Genomic DNA, 15,829 nt, shown 5'->3' with positions numbered 1-15,829 from the left:
GCAGGAATTCTGTTTAGACAGGATTGTGGATTAATTTGCTCTGAATTGAGAGCTTTCATGTTATGATGAAGCTGGGGACTGCTTGGAAAAAACAAAAAGCACAAAAGGAGGAGGGAGGAGGTGTAGCCAATCATGCTTGGCTTAGATCAGCAAATTCACTGGGATTCATCTGCATTTCGTTTTGCACTGTCTTCCTGGAGAAGCTCAGCCCAGACAATTGCACGTAAGGCAGTTCACAGACCCGGAGCCCACGGAGGGCTGGGCAGCCGTGCGCCGGTGTAGCAAGCCGGTTGGTGTGCACGCTGTGTCCCTGCACCAGACCAGACCTGGCTGTTTAATAACGCCTTGTGCCGTTAACTCTGGGCAACCCCTCCTTCGGTCATTGGTATTCACCACACCCCTGCCCAACAGATCATGACAAAGCCGTTGTTTACACATTTCAAGATCTTTCTGTGTTTCACGCGTGTACGGGTTGGTCATAGCACAACTATAACTACAGGCACTCTGGCTTTGGGACACTTACCCCAGAGCTGTTTAGGAACTACACAGTTGGCAGAAATTACCCGTATTCCACAACTGAGCTATGTCACATTAGAAGAGTTCTGAAAACCTACCATTCATGTGGGACCCTTTGGTGAATGATTGTATTACCCAAAAGTGCTTACGTTTCGGCTGACAGTTAGAGGCAGAGGAGATGAGGGATCGATAAATCCACTCATCCTCACATTGTGCTTGTTTGTTGAGATTAGGAGAGCACTGTCCTTCTAAATATTATCCATACACCCTGACAGCCTTCAATACTCAACTGAATGCCACCATGAGCCAAAGCTCGTATTCTACAGGGGTTCAGTGCGGACAGGGAAGGGTTTTGCGGTACAGGATCATCGGGGAACCATATGGGTATCCAGGTGAGAAAACTTGCTCTGTTACCAATGAAGAGAGGTAAGGCATGAGCTTGATCCTGTAGTTTTCACATTTTCAAGACAGTGACTTGAAGGAATGCATGTTTTTTTCCATTCTCGTGCACTCTGAGATGTCCTCTGCAGCAAGACACAAAGGTGTACAAACGTCTTTGCACAGCAGGGGACTTCAATGAGATAAAAGCATTTTAGATCCAGATATCCTTTGCACTGCAGTAACTAATGTAGAAATTACACTGTAATGCATGTTGTTCCCTTGAGCCACAGAGTTACATCCAGGTGCATTAATTGTTAGCAAAGTAAAAAGCACATCTCATTTGCAAAGGGAAGTCTTGTTTCCCTCCTCATCCCTAGTATCAGCATGCTCATATGATAAGAATGTCAGTGAAATCATACCAAGAAGAACTGGAGGGATTTTTCTGAGAAGAGCAGACCTTTCACAGCCACATAGACACTCCCACACACAAATACGAAAATAAAGGACATGAAAATAAAAGTAACAGGAAAAAAAATTCAGGTGATGGCTGGAGGATGGTAGTAACAATATTATACTTTTATCATACTTTTTAATTAAGATGGGTCTCAAAGGAATTTTGCAAACTATTACTTGCTCTAAAGTGATAGCTAACTTTTAACAACTTGTGGCAGTTATAATATCCCTTCACCCAGAGAGCTAGTTTGGGTGCCTCTGGGATGGAATGTAACAACCATTTAAGAGCAGACCCACACTACAATTTGGAGTGAGAATTATGATTTGCAAACGTAAATTACAGAGATAGTTCTAATAGCCAGAATGCAAATAGCACCGTCATGCAAGTTTAGCATGGGTTAAACCACCCCACTGAGGGCAAAAGGAAACACTAGCACAGACACCAACCTCCAAGGGCAAGGGAGGTGAAGGGAGCTGTTTCATTGCTTGATGGTATAAATATTGAAACTAGTCTTACCATGCAAAAGCTGTTAAAAAGAGGTTGGGGGAGACTATGGAACAGTACGAGAACCGGTGACGTGCACGATGAGGCACATTCAGCAACCCAATGGGGGGTTCAGCAACAGTGATTTCATGATGTTTTTAAGGTTTGGTCTGGGACTGGCTGGAAGATTGCTTTTGCTGACTACCCCGTGCTACATTTACAGAAGGGCAGTTACAGATACTAGGGACAGTCAACTTCTCAGCTTCATTCCATGTGGAGAAACTTCTCTCCTAAATTTCTCTATATTTCTCAGGTTTTCTGGGTCAGTAATCCTTGATCCCCTTATGTGATGGACCCAGAACAAATGCATTGGGTGAAACTTGGGGTTCAGAAGTTCCTAGAGAAAGATAAGAGAGTAGCTCCACCTCTTGTGGGGGGAGTCCCTACAGTGCAGAAATAACAACAACAAATAGTAATGAAAGAGGAAATACAGGTTTAGACCATTTGGTTTGACTACAGCAAGTTGAGAAATGCTGGCATTGAGAGTCTTTGAGCTAAGAGAGGATCCCCTATTAAAGTCTTAAGTTAATTAGAACAGTCAGGAGGCCTAAGTGAAAGTTCAGAGTGTACACCTAAACATCCACAACTGAACCCAGCCCTTGTGCTGTAAAGGAACTGGAGATGTGAAATGATGAGTCTTGCATCATGACGCAACTCATTTTTGCAAGGTAGCAGTACAAGCATCATCATGTCTTAATTCTCTGGGAACCCAGTCCCTGAATCAGGGAACACCCCTGTGTCACCAGCCTGGGAGAGTTATGCTAATTACCTGACAGCAGCAACCACAAGCAATAATGAAGCTAGAGAAGAATTGTTTAAACAAGTTGTCCCAGGACAGGGCCTATATTGGAGATGACATGGCTGAGAAATCAGCAAATAGTTTGAGACGTTGTTTTTGCTGGGTTTGCTGTTACAGTCTTCTGTCTAAGCTTTTGTTGAGCAGAGGTGGGTGACAGTGGGCTTACAATCTCTGGACACTCTGCTGGAATCCTCCAGAAGTGCCCCTGGTCCCTGCACAAGCTGAGGCCAGCAAAGGCTCTCTGCTTTGCACACACTGAAGAGAAATCCTTGCTTGCAAACCGGGGAGTTTTCCCTGGGTTTTGCCCTTACTGTAGAGGCACTAATGCAGAACGCAGGCAAACGGGCAAATCTGCTCTAAATCACAGTTTGTGGCAGGTCAGCTTCCCAGCCTTCCAGCCAGGAAGGATGGCCTGCAGGTACAGCTACTGCACCATCTCTGTGGAAAGAGCTTCCACTTCAAGCTGCGTCCGCAAAGCACCCACAACTCGTGTAGATAAGGTCTCACAGCCACATCATGCTCTAACCTTTCAAGAGTGAGAAAGACCAAAAATACTCTTGCGTGCTCTCCATTCGGACAGCGAAAGCGATACAGAGAGCCCCCAGATGGAAACCCCTCTGGATCCATCGCTGTGGACGGTTGACTTCAAAGCCTAGTGCAGACTCTGTGAAGTCTCCCCTTTTAAAAGTTGCTTTGTTGAAACAAGGAACACCCAGCCCCCATTTCTGCACAGCAGTTTGCTGCTGCCTCTTTAAACCTGCTGTACAATGTGAACTTTTCTTTAAAGAATTAAAGGAAAAAAAAATCAAAGTGCTTTTGCCAGAACTGACCTGACACGCTGAGTACCAAGGCTGGCGCTGGGGAGTAACGCCAGCTTATTTACAGCTCTGTGACCGGCAGGCATGTGTGAGAGGTTGTCTCATTTGGGGAATAGGTCTGTAGAACAGGCTTTGAATGAAGGATCCCCTTTCAAGATTAAGGGTGCCGTCTGAAAGGGGGAGTCTAGTTCTGCTGATAAATCAAGCTGCCCGGAGGGTTGTGTTTGAGTGTACAAGCTGCTCTTGACAATTCTCACTTTTCAGCTAGGTGTGGGTATTACCCAGCCTCACAGACTTTTTCTTGGTTTACTCTTGTACTGATCCTAGTGCGGGTGATACTTCTGCTTTAAATCTGTAGCAGGAAGCTAATGCAGAGTGGATCTGGGGAAGGCATTAAAGGTTTACTGGGTAAAAGACAAAAACACCACTGAGTGGAAACCCAGAAAAAATGTCTCTATCTTCCCTGCCACGCTGTCTCTATCTGACACTCTGTGCCTTTCACTCTTGTCTGCTCAGCAGCACACCAGGAAAAGGGGGACGGGTGACTCTCACCCTGGTCTCCTGAAAATTGGAAGATGCTGCTATGTTCTCCCTCTGTCTCACAGACAGAGGCATATCGGGCTTTCCTCTGCTTGCCTAAATGCTCTGACCAGTAGGTGTCTGTATGGTGGCTTGGTTGCATTTCTCCTAAGCTATACTATCTCTGTGCTGTGGAGCAAGCAGTCACCTGATTCTACAGAAGGATCTTAAGCTATCCCTTGCTTTCCCAGCGCTGAAGTACAGCACCTCTTTACCCTACAGGCCTATAGCAAAGATAAACTCATGAAAGAGACTGGGACCTGCATTAATTCTGCAATATGAAAGGAATAGGTGTACCGAAAACAAGCAAATCACATCTTATTATGTGACAGTTCTGTGCCTCCAAATTGCTGAGCACCCACATCGCCAGTCGGGCTTAAGTGCTTCATAGCATAGAAGCACACCCACAACCCACCCCCCCCACCCCCACCTCCAGCTCTGCTGAAAGGGTCGGTCTGGCTACAGCTGTACTCTGGTCACCGGACCAGTGGCAGAGTTAGCAAATTTAGAGGTAGTAAAGCTACCCTGGAGCTGCTTGGATGCCAAGCTGTGAAAACTGGGCAGGGATGGGGATGATCTAATGTGGGGTTTTGCTTATTCTTTCCACAAAGGCTAGAGCACCAGCCACACTTTGCCACTCTTCCAATTTGTGGTCACATTCCAGCTCGGATTATTTGCGAGACTTGAAAAGCATAGGTGGTGCACACAAGGGACTGGGAAACGTTCACTCCTCTTTGTGGTTCTTGCTGAAGCTCTATCTATGGACAATACATCAGGGCTATGAATAAACATTGGTAAGCAACAGCTAACCTGTTAATAGTTTTTGTCTGAGTGACTAGTCACTCAAGTTACAACATGATCAAAACTCGTTCTCAGGAAAAACTTGCACATGCGTGTGATTCATATTGATAAAGCCTTAAATCATTTAGGCTTAGCAGCAGCAGAAACAGCACAAGCTAGCAAGAGCGGCACAAGTACTCTGGGAAAGAAATCAAACATCATTTAAATCTCAAGTTTCCTCTGCCCAGCTATGGTTTCCTGTCTTTAAAAGCAACGTGTTCCAGGTCCGTACAACCCCAGGAAGAACACCCTGACCAGCTTTGGCTCCTCAGGGAGCAACTGTTAACCTCTTTGCAATAGAAATGGCGAAGAGGATTTGGACAACCCAGCAGACTCTACACACAGGTTTGAGAGCTGGGCATGTGCTATTTTCAGAGCTGACATCAAAAACACGAGAACAAGCAACTATGAATCAAACAGCAGGCTAGAAAGCCCTGCAGGAATTTCTTTAAGCAAGACTGGCTGAGGCATGGAAGAAAACTTGTCTGGTTTCGGCAAAGCTGCAAGTTGGGGATGACATTGCAAGAATAGACAAAAGATTTGCACAGGAAGACAAAGTTAAGCTCTAGATAACATGCTTTTTCAGCCTTATGAGATAAATCTTCCTAGCACCTTAGAGTTAGGGCTAAGAGTATGATGTGGAAGATCTTAGTGTCCTTCTTGTTTCTGCTGTGGACTGGCTGTGTGACTCCATGCAAATCATTTTATGTTATCATTTCTGTAAAGTTTCCTGTCCTGTCTGCTTAGATTAGAAAGTCTCGAGGCCAGGGCATGCTCTTACTATGGACATGAACAGCACAGAAAATGATGAGACCCTGATCTTTGCTACAGCTAGTGGAATAATCATACATCCACCCAGAAAGCAAACAGTATGAGACTTTAAGCAAACAAAGGTGTAAGACTTTTCATTAGAAAGAGCACTGTTCCACCTACCAGCCTCGTCTCCTTAGATGTCCATCCCCTAAACCTATTGTAGCAGCACTTCAGGGGAAATTATAAGGTTTCGTGTTTGCACCAGGGTTTTTTCTTCATCTAAGCTTCAAAAGATTCCTCCTATAGGTGTGGCTCTACACTATTATATCCGTAGCAGAAAAGAAAAACAAACCCCCACAATCTCACTCTAAGTAGCTGAGATGGCAGTTTTCAATAGTGACCTGGCAGCCACTGTGACGAGCAGCCACTGATCTGACTGGATTCTGGAGGTCCTGAGCTCCAGCAGCGCCCCGCCTGTGGGTACCCAGCGGCTGTGGGGAGCACTACCAAACACTGCCAAAACTTGAGACAGATTTCTGTAACCTAGCATGTAGGGCTTTGACATAGCTTCTGCTAGAAGTCAGGGGTGGAAACCAGGTCCTCCACCCCTGCCCTGCAGTCTGCTGCATAACACCAGCACTACGCCGCTGTAACCAGCCATTAGGAGAAGAGCAGTCCCATTGCAGCAGAAGCCAGGCAATAGCAGTTCTCCACTAACCGCTTCCCCTCCACCACCCCTGCATCCAGAATTACATTGCAGACATGAATTTAGGAGAGACTTTAGGCTGGAGAGCAAAAGCTATGGTGTAATATTGAGGTCCAGTGGAATGTGCAGTAAAAAGAGCTTTACCTCTTTTCCCGCTTTCTCGATCTCTACGGTCACCGTGCTGTGGTTCTTGTGCTCCTGGAACATGCAGAGGTAGCAGATGCACATCTGGTCTGTCTGACAGAACAGCTCCATGGTCTTCCCATGCACAGGGCATTTTCTCGCTTCAAAGTCCCTGATGGGGTCCAGTAGCTGGTGGTCCCGGAAAGCTGCTCCCTCCAGGTGGGGCTTGAGGTGCAGCTCACAGAAGGAAGCCTGGCACACCAAGCAGGACTTCACAGCCTTTTGCTTGTTATCGATGCAGGAGTCACACAGAACATCGTCGAGCTTCACCCTGGGCCGTGACCCAGCTGTTCTGTCAGGCTTGTTGAAGGTGGGTCTTCTCAGGTCCCCTGTCTCCACCAGAGGGAGAGAAGTTTTCTTCAGATCCCCCATCTGCCCCCCAGAGAACAATGACTTCCTTCCCTCCCCTTCACTAGGCAGGAAGCTCTTTTTGGAATCCAAGGAGAAGAGGGACTTCCTGAGATCGCCTTTCTCTGCAAAGGAGAGGGGTGGTCTCCTCATGTCTCCTATCTGTCCACTGGCATATTGCATCTTCTTTGAATCTGCCGAATCCATGCTGAAGTAGGTCGATCTCTTCTCATCGGACGACTCCACAAATTGAATGATGGGCCTCTTCCAGTCACTCCCAGAGAAAAGGGAGCTATTTATCTGCCCTGTCTCCAAAGAAGCACCTCCAGTGCCTTTCATAGCTTCCTTCTCACCTCCACCAGGGTTTGTGGTCTTCTTCACTTCTTCTTCTTTTTTGGGGGCAGATGGACTCTTCACGTCCTCTGGCTTGCCGGTGGTACCATTTGTCCTTGCTGCACTCGTTTCCATCGTCTAAACAGGGCGAATTGGCTTCACTGCTCAGTCTTTTCTCCAGTTCCTGTCTCTCAACCCTCTACGAAGCGGGTATGTCTGCCCGGTCTTTGTCTCAGCAAGGAAAGACGGTGGAATGCAGCAAAGCTTCTGCCCAAGTGACGCACCTGGAGCTCCTACGAGGAGGAGGAGAATGTCTGGATTATGCTAGGTAGGCGCGAGGAGAAAGAAACAGACCTTACCAGAGATCAGAAGCTACAGCTGTGCAGTTAATTATACAAGGCAGTCCACACCCAGGAACATTCTTGTCTAACCAGGTTTGGGAGGAAGGGCTGTTTATATACATAGAAATGGGATTTTTTTAAAAATCATTTTTATTAAGATGTAGCAACCAGTTCGACCGCTTGTTTCAAAAATAATTTTGCTCATTGTTGCCAGGAGCTGAGGTTACCTCTTTGCAGAGATGGGCAGGGTTGGAGAGACCATGAGATGCTGAAGATGAGTTTGTTAACTGGGTCATACACATGCACAAAAATAATTATGGTTGTAATTAAAATGAACGCCTAGAAGAAAGCATTCTTAAACTGAGTTCCCCGTGGGGTTTACTGTGTTCAGTAGGACGGGGAGGGGGAAACATGGATAATACTGGGTTTAAAGAGCCTATCATCTTTATTTTGATTTTGATGATGGGTTTGTGCGAGGTCCATCCATCTAGATGTGGAAATAGCCCAACCGTGTATCAGAAGAACACAGCTGAAGTGGAAATTGGCTAGTCCTGGTTTTCCACAGGCCATGCAATCTCCACTGCTGTCACCAGTAGCATAAACCCCACCCCCCAACACCCCCCATTGCCCATTTCATCGTGCATTCTCACTGAGATAAGGGTTCAGGTGCGTCTTATGTAGCTTTTCCCATAAATGTCCACTGAGCTGAGACACATACCTGTAACATACCTGAAAGAGGAAATATTTAACAGCTCAATGACCAAACTATTTGTTGTAAGAAAAAAGAACTGAGCAAGATTTTAGAAATAGACCTCTCTCCATTAGCTGTATTCCAGGGAAATGTTTAACTTGTGGGAATCATAGAAGAAAAAGCTTCTTTATAAACACTGGTGGATTTCATCCACTTCAAAAGAATGAGGTTGATCTTCCACACGTATCGTATCAATTTAACTTAGATAATGCTCTGAATCTCTGTGAGATTGCTCTGAGATTAATGGCCAGGGTTTAAATCAACCATGCCTAAGATTTGTGCTTCATTTAATTTTCACAGAATGCAACGGTGGTTGTTGCTGGAAAATGTGATTTTTAGCTTGTAATAATTTTTCATTAGAAATCTGTAACAAAACCATGGTTGGAAGTGTCCTGAGAGTTGGAGAAAAAAATCCAGGTCTGCATTTTGCAGCTCTTTTTCAAGTGTGGGGGAAATAGAGGTGCAGCCCAAAGCAGGGACAGCACACATTTTGGGTCTACCATGAGAATGAGATAGCCAGGAAGCGCCTGCCTTGCAGATATGGCTTCTAAGCACTTTGTCTGTGTAAAATGAGAGAAAAGGAAAGAGACTTTTTTTTCTGTTTAACCAAAATGCAGTTGGGACCCCTGGCTCAAATCCAGCTCCTCTTACTGCCTGTATGTTATTATGGCTCTCTATATATGAGAAATGATTCAGTATACAGTATTTTTTGTATAATAGCTGTTGGGAAAGACCGTGCCCTTTGCAATAATTTCTAATGGACAGGGGTTTTTATTAATAGGACCATAGTCTTTCCTGAGTCAGAAGTCATTCTCTGGCATAGGAAAAGGCAATGCTGTTTTTTAAAAACAAATTTCATAAAAGAGAGAGATTGGTTGACACGTATGTATTTCTTTTTGCCTGGCTTCCTGGGCTGAGCCTTCCTTCTTTGTAACATCAACTGTCCTATAGTTCCCCAAGTAATTAAAAATACTGGAGGGTGGAGGTGCCTATTCTCACGTATAGACAAAAGACTCAGCAGAGATTTTTCTGAGCTGGCATTAATACTTAAGACACAAAAACCTCTGTATGAAGAGGTCTAACCTGGAAGAAGGTGGACTTGGTTTCTCTTGTTTTCCTGACACTTTGTTAAGGTTTTGGAGTAGGTAAGGCAGTGAAAAGATTACGAACTGAATTTTTTCATCTTGATTTTACTTGGTTTTACAAAGCCAGAGTCAGTTTAATCCAGTTAATTTAGGCAGACTCGGGAGTAACTAGGTTTCATTCTTCTGTCCATGCAAAGGCACATACAAGACTGGCACCCTCCAGTAAAGCAGGTTAGGCTGTGCTTTGCTGAACCTGTGCTGATGCTAGCCATGGCTTTAGCTCCTCCGTTTGTTGCAGTGCTGGTGAAGTATGGCCACATTGGAGATGTAAGTCATTGTAATGTCTAGCGTCTAACATCGCTTCAGTCAGACTCAGGTGGGCTGTTGTCAACCCTCGTGACAGCCGGTGTGTTCCATGAAACTGCAGGCTCTGCTTCGGCTTTTGAATAGCTTGCTGCTCAATTTTGGAGAATCTTCAGCTTAAATGCTCAATGTCAGACAGAAGAAAGGAGTCTCGTGGATATGCACACATACAGACTAATGGAGCAAAGTGCAAATGGGATTTTTTGAAGAAGAATCTGTTTGCCAGTAGTCTGGGCTGACCCTCCCTCAAGCCTGCAGAAAGAAAGGATGTCATGCTCGTGGGCATAAGGAACATTCCCTGCTGAGCCAGTCACTTCTGCAGGATGACACTGTCAGCCACAGCTCACTCTGCAGCATCCCCCATGGCTGGCATTAGCATCTTGTGTCCATCCTGCTTGCAAATATCTGTGACAGCGTGGCAGGCCCAGTGTGACCAGCAAGAGCTGAACACATCACCTCTGCTGCCACGCATCCTGGGACAGCAGCTTTGCTCTGTCACCAAAGGCCAAGCCCACTCTTTTCCCCATCATCTTTCTGCACCTCATCATACCTCATCATGCCTTTTTTGTGCCAAAAAAATGTTTGCAGATGGGGCCCACCTCTCTCTTGTTATTTCTGGCCTCTCCTGGGAAACGTACTGTTCACACTTGTCTGAAACTGGAGGTGCTCAAGGTACTGTTGGTGCTCGTGACCACTGCTAGTGCTGGCTAATTCTGTCCCGGAATCACAGGGGGACTGCTGGAGTCAAAGGGTGGTTTGTTGGACAATTGGTGCTTCAGGTCCCGACCACATTTAGAACACTTGTGCATTTCAGGCAATTTAGAAGTCAAAATAAAGTACAGATTGGACGTCTCTTTTTGCAGGCTTTGACTTTGCACCTCCCGGAGGGAGGGTCCTGATTTCTATAGCATGAGTTCACACTTGTGTAAGCATCATCTGTGAGTTTTGCACCAGCCATCCCTACCTTTCCTGCAGAAGACTACTGTCTCCTATCTAGCGCACTGCGTCAAGCCGATCACACAATATGCCCATGTCTGTGCCTCTGACTCAGAGTACACACCCACGTTTGGCATCTGCAGTGCCTTTCATCTGAAAAACTCGGAGCGTTTTTCAAAGGTTCACAAATTAAACTTGACAACACCTTTGCAAAATAGGTCTGGGTTGCTAACCCCATGTAGCAATTAGGGAAACTGAGGTGTGTATTATGGGACTGACTGAAATTTTTCAGCAAAAATTAAACTTTTTTTTTAAATTGCTATGAAGACTTTCTGCTGGCTCATTCTCTTATTTTTTATGATTGTGAACCCTTTAAATCCTTGATTTTTTTAAACATTCCGTGATGCTTTTGTTCTTGTTTTGAACTTCATTTTTTATGTTGTATATGCACCAGTAAGTTTAGGCAGTTTATTGCTTATACTGAAGTGTTTCCACTGTGCGATGTGCTGCACAAAAATCTTCATGGGTAGGTACGTAAAGTAAGATTTCTCCAGGGTGGAAAAAGTGAAAAAATCGGGTCCGTTTCAAATTAAATAGAATAGAAACAGTTAAGCCAACACTGGGGCACTCCTTTAGAAAGGCTCCAGAGCAGAGTTTCAAATGCCAATGACTGATGAAGTCATGGAGAGTCATAGAGAATTAGATGGTGATTCACTGGCCCTGGTTCTCACAACAACTCCAACCAAACTAGGAGTGGGGAACCAGCCCGCTGATTGCCTACTCTGTGTTCCTCCCACTAATCCACACTCCCTTTCACATCCTATGTATGTTCAGTCCTTTCTCATTTCTTACACCTTATATAAAATAAATCCACAGACCCCAAACTGTTCTGCTGAAATGCATGCAGGCTATTCCAACTACAAGAAAGTACATGAAACCAATCCATCAAGCATGTGGATACCATTGAGCAATGACCGTGTATTAATCAGCTCCCAGTGTAACAGTGGAGCAGGCAGAACAAGTTCAAGCATCGTGTTGCTTTCACACGTGTTAAGATTCAGTCAGCAATGCAGCCAGATGGATCAGCAGGGCTATCCTGCTATGGACCACACGGGGAAAAAACAGCGATGCTGCAGGTGTGCTTAAAGCAGACCTACAGATACTCTCAGAGCTGTTATTTATACAAGACAGACTCAATGTATATGGCATAAACTTAAGCTGAGATAGTTGTGACAATTTAAGCTCACCACCTCCATGTGATAATCAGCTGCGTGTCTCAGAGTAGGTGATGAAGAGAAGGGAAACTGAACCAGCAGAATCAGATATCTGGGGATGCCTTCTCACGTTAGGGGGCATGCTGAATCGAGAGCTCAACGAAGATGGTCAGGATCCGGCTTCAGATATAAGGGCTTGGATTTTTAGGGAAGCGTGAGTATCTGTGTAGCTCCTCTGGGATACCACGGCAGGCCAGACCAAGCTTCCCAGGGCTTAAATCAGGCCCGCAGGCTATGAGCTGGACCTTGGGGAATTTTAATTGTTGGAACAAGTTACAGGCAGGGTATAAATGCCCATTGTGTAACAACGATACTCAGTGAGCCTGCAGAAGGAGGGTGATTCACTGACGGAGTGAGAGGCTGGGTGACAGGACAAGGGCATTAACTGGAGGGTATGTGCTGCCTGGGGGAGGACCCCTTTCTAATGGTTATGCTGCGTCTTCAACTTTGAAAAGGCTGAAGGGGAAAATAACTACTCAGCATTAAATTCATGTGGAGGACAGGAAAGGGAGTACCAGCTAAAGAGGGAAACTATTTGAATTAAAGGATAGAGCTAGTGTAAGATCAAGTAGGGAAAATCTGTTCATTAAAAAATACAGGCTAGAAATTAGAAGATGATTTCAGGACATCACAGGAGCAGGGTTCAGGGATGGCCTTTGAAACAGAGTCTTGGGCACCAGGATCCAAACTGGATTCAAGATGAGCTTGCTACAGTCATCAACACGTTGCATAACTGTATGGATGATACTGCATGCCTTCAGTGTGCTTACAAGGCTTGTTGCACCATGTTCATATTGTTTTTAATGATTAATTAAGCCTGTGTCTCAAGGCTGGTTGCCTGGAGAGGCCAGGAAGGATTTTTTTTTTCTCCGCTCTTTGATGATTAACTTGGTTTCTATGTCATCGGTTTTCAGTTTTTGTTTTCTTTTCCACCTCCTTCTCGTGCACTGGAGATCGGCACAACCTGAGATGCGGAAGTTGGGTGGAGCTGGTTGCACCTCTCAAGTGTCTGCTCAGCACTTAAACATAATCTCCAAACTAGAGATCAGGAAGGAGTATTCCTTAGTTGGATCGGCAAGGACTGCTGGAGCGTTTTTACTTTCTGTTGTAGTATGCCATGTTCCGTTTTGGCTTCTTGGGAGCAAGTGGTCACTGGCGGTTCTCAAGTCAGCCTCAGTAACTGTGCAGATGTGATTCCATGGATGGTTCCACATGTGAACTTGGGAGGTTGTGAGTCTGTTCTCTGTTTTGCTCTAACCTGTTTGAAATCTTCTGAAGTGCTTTGGGACCTTTAGGAACAAAGCATAATACAAGAGATAGTATTTATGTGAAATCGGCTCTTCTTATAATCTTAGAGTTTTGGGGCCTATAGAAGAAGTCATAAAACATTCCCTGCTTTACAGCTGAATTTACTGATATCTGGATAGCTGCAGCAGATTGTACTCCTTCCAGAGAAAGATCTGCTCCTGTGACACAGGTGCTAGCGTGGGTCTGTAGCCCCCAGGATCAATTTGTGTACTCCTCTGCGAGGACACTCTGTTTTCTCTGATGCTTGGCAGTTGTAACTTTTAGCAGCATTTGCTGTCGTCCTCAGCAGTGGGAATCACTTTGCTTGGTCTTGTTTGCACTTCAACAAAAACTGCCCTGTTTCAAACTCTTCAAAGCAAAGGAATGCCATCTCCATCTTATGCCGCAGGAAACTAAGGCCTGCTGAAGCAGCAAACCATTGATTTCCCAGCAAGCCAAAGGAAGAGACTGGTAATCTCCAAACAAAGACCTTGTTGTCCCTGCCCCATTGCTTAGAAAGTTGTTTCCTCTTTAGAGCTTGTTTTACTGATCCGTGAGATACAGTTCCAGTAGCTGAGGCACTGAGGATGTTCCTGGTACAGTGTGTCAGCAGATGGGAAAGGCTACTGGGGCGTATTTGGGACAGGGCTCCTGCAGCCCTCTCCTCCCTGAGCAGCAGGATAGTTTCTCTCCCTCTGAAGAGCTGTGCTGATTAAGCTTGTCATACATCCGTATCTGGGGTCCTAGACTGGGAGAGAGGTACTGTGGGATGGAGCCCAGGCTGGGAAAGCATTGAGGGTACCACTGGTAAGAGTTTTATTTGTGATGCAAGAGGCTTGACAAGCCTGTGCCATGTGCTGTTGGCAGGCTTTATGTCCAAAGGCTCTGTGCTAATGGAGCTGGAAGAAGCTCTGCATTTGGTGACAGGTGATAAAAGGTGGTCACAAGGAACTTGCTCCTCCTTAGTCTCTTTCTAAAGGTCATCTCCTTCTCTGCATCCCATGATTCCCAGTCACCCATCTTCACGCTTCGGTGCTCTCACACGTCAGCAGCTGTTCCCAGCTTCCCTCTCAGTGCAGAGTCTCTGCCTGCTTGAGTTTGAGGTCTCAGCTCCCAGTTGAGGTCTGGGAGTGAAAGCAAATGACTCTGAAGGGACAAGGTGTGACGTGAAGTGCTGAGCCGGACAAGACAGGAGCAGAGAAAGAGGAGGGACATGGATGGATAAAACAGAGCAGAACAAGGACGGGAAGGGAATGAAGAAAAAGGACAGAGCACTATTAATAGAGTCTCCCTAACACATGAACTACGCTGAAATCCTCTGTGTTTGGCAATATCAAGCCAAGCTTCCCTTCAGGCAGTGGTTGTTTCTAGCAAGGGTAGCACAGAGAGCTGTGCATGGAGAAGCTCTCCTTGCCCTGACCTGCCTTGGAGACAGAAGCTGTGGCTCTGTCCCTCCTGCAGAGTCCAGGCCCACGTAGCCGCTGAGCAGCCCAGCAGGATGGGAGGGAGAGCAGAACAGGGCAACCTCTGCCCCAAGGGAGTGCGGCAGGTGGGGCTGAGGAGAGGGTGGGTGCTTCCTCCCCTCACACGGTGCTTGTTCACAGCCCAGCTGCTGGTGAGGGGCAGGCTTGTGGGATCAGCTCTAGCCGAGGTTAGTGGGGCTTCCCTGATAAGAGCAAGTGCTGACTCTCCCAAATCTTTCTTCTTTTCCCACAAGAGCTTCGGGGTGTCGAGTCAGTTCTCTGCAGAAGGCTTGGTCTGCTGAGACAGGCCCCCCTGCAGGGAAGCTGCTCAGAGGGGTGGGGAGACCTCACCCACCCAGGGCAGCAGGGCTGGTCTGAGCAGTCCCACTGACGTGGAAGAACCCTGCCCATGGCTTCTGCTCTGCACAGAAGCCTCCATCAGAGATTTTGACTGCATGAGGGCTGCTTCTCCGTCATGCCAGGAGACAGCTCAGTGCTTGGGGAGCTGCAGCTTGACTTGCTGCCTTCCGGGGAGGCTTTAGGGGATGGTGGGTGAGCCCTGGTCTGTGTCATAGTTGGGTTCCTGGAAATCGGAGCATAGGACGGTGGAAACCTAGGGATGAGGCCACCACACACAGCAAATGACTGTAAGCTCAGCTCTTGCGTCTGGTTGTTCGGAAGAATTCTCATTCTGAAAAGCCCCTGGGAAGTTAAATGGGAAAACATGTTGAAACAAGGACGCCTATTCATCCTGTGACCGAGCAAGACAAATATTCAGTGTGTGTGAGTGTGTGCGTGCATGTCTCTTGATTTACTCCCCTCTTCCCTTCCTCTCTAAGTACAGAACAAAAAAAATAGGAGAGCAAAAGAAAAATGAGACAGAGGTGAAGGGGAAGAGACAAAGGAGAGGGAAAACACTGAGAAAAGAAGGGAGGAGGAGAAAAACAAGTCAGACCAATTGTGGGAGGGAAATATAAAACCTAGATAAGAGAGTGAACTCGGGGTCTGAGCCGCCCTTACTCGCTGCCATAAATACAGGATAACTTGACAGAAGGTGAGGCAGGACGAGGGTCAGG

General features: G+C 46.2%; 1 protein-coding gene across 1 annotated transcript in view; it reads right to left on the bottom strand.

Moving 5' to 3' along the window:
- TRIM29 (tripartite motif containing 29) overlaps window positions 1–7,388 on the bottom strand; it is a 21,789-nt gene extending 14,401 nt beyond the window's left edge. The window contains exon 1 of the mRNA XM_010136554.1: window positions 6,534–7,388. Coding sequence (XP_010134856.1) covers window positions 6,534–7,388 — 855 coding nt within the window. The remainder of the gene's footprint in view (window positions 1–6,533) is intronic.
- Between the last annotated feature and the right edge of the window lie 8,441 nt (window positions 7,389–15,829).

This window comes from Buceros rhinoceros, unplaced genomic scaffold, assembly GCF_000710305.1.
Source record: "Buceros rhinoceros silvestris isolate BGI_N320 unplaced genomic scaffold, ASM71030v1 scaffold32725, whole genome shotgun sequence".
Taxonomy (NCBI): Eukaryota; Metazoa; Chordata; class Aves; order Bucerotiformes; family Bucerotidae; genus Buceros; species Buceros rhinoceros.
This window is presented reverse-complemented; position numbering and strand designations above follow the sequence as displayed.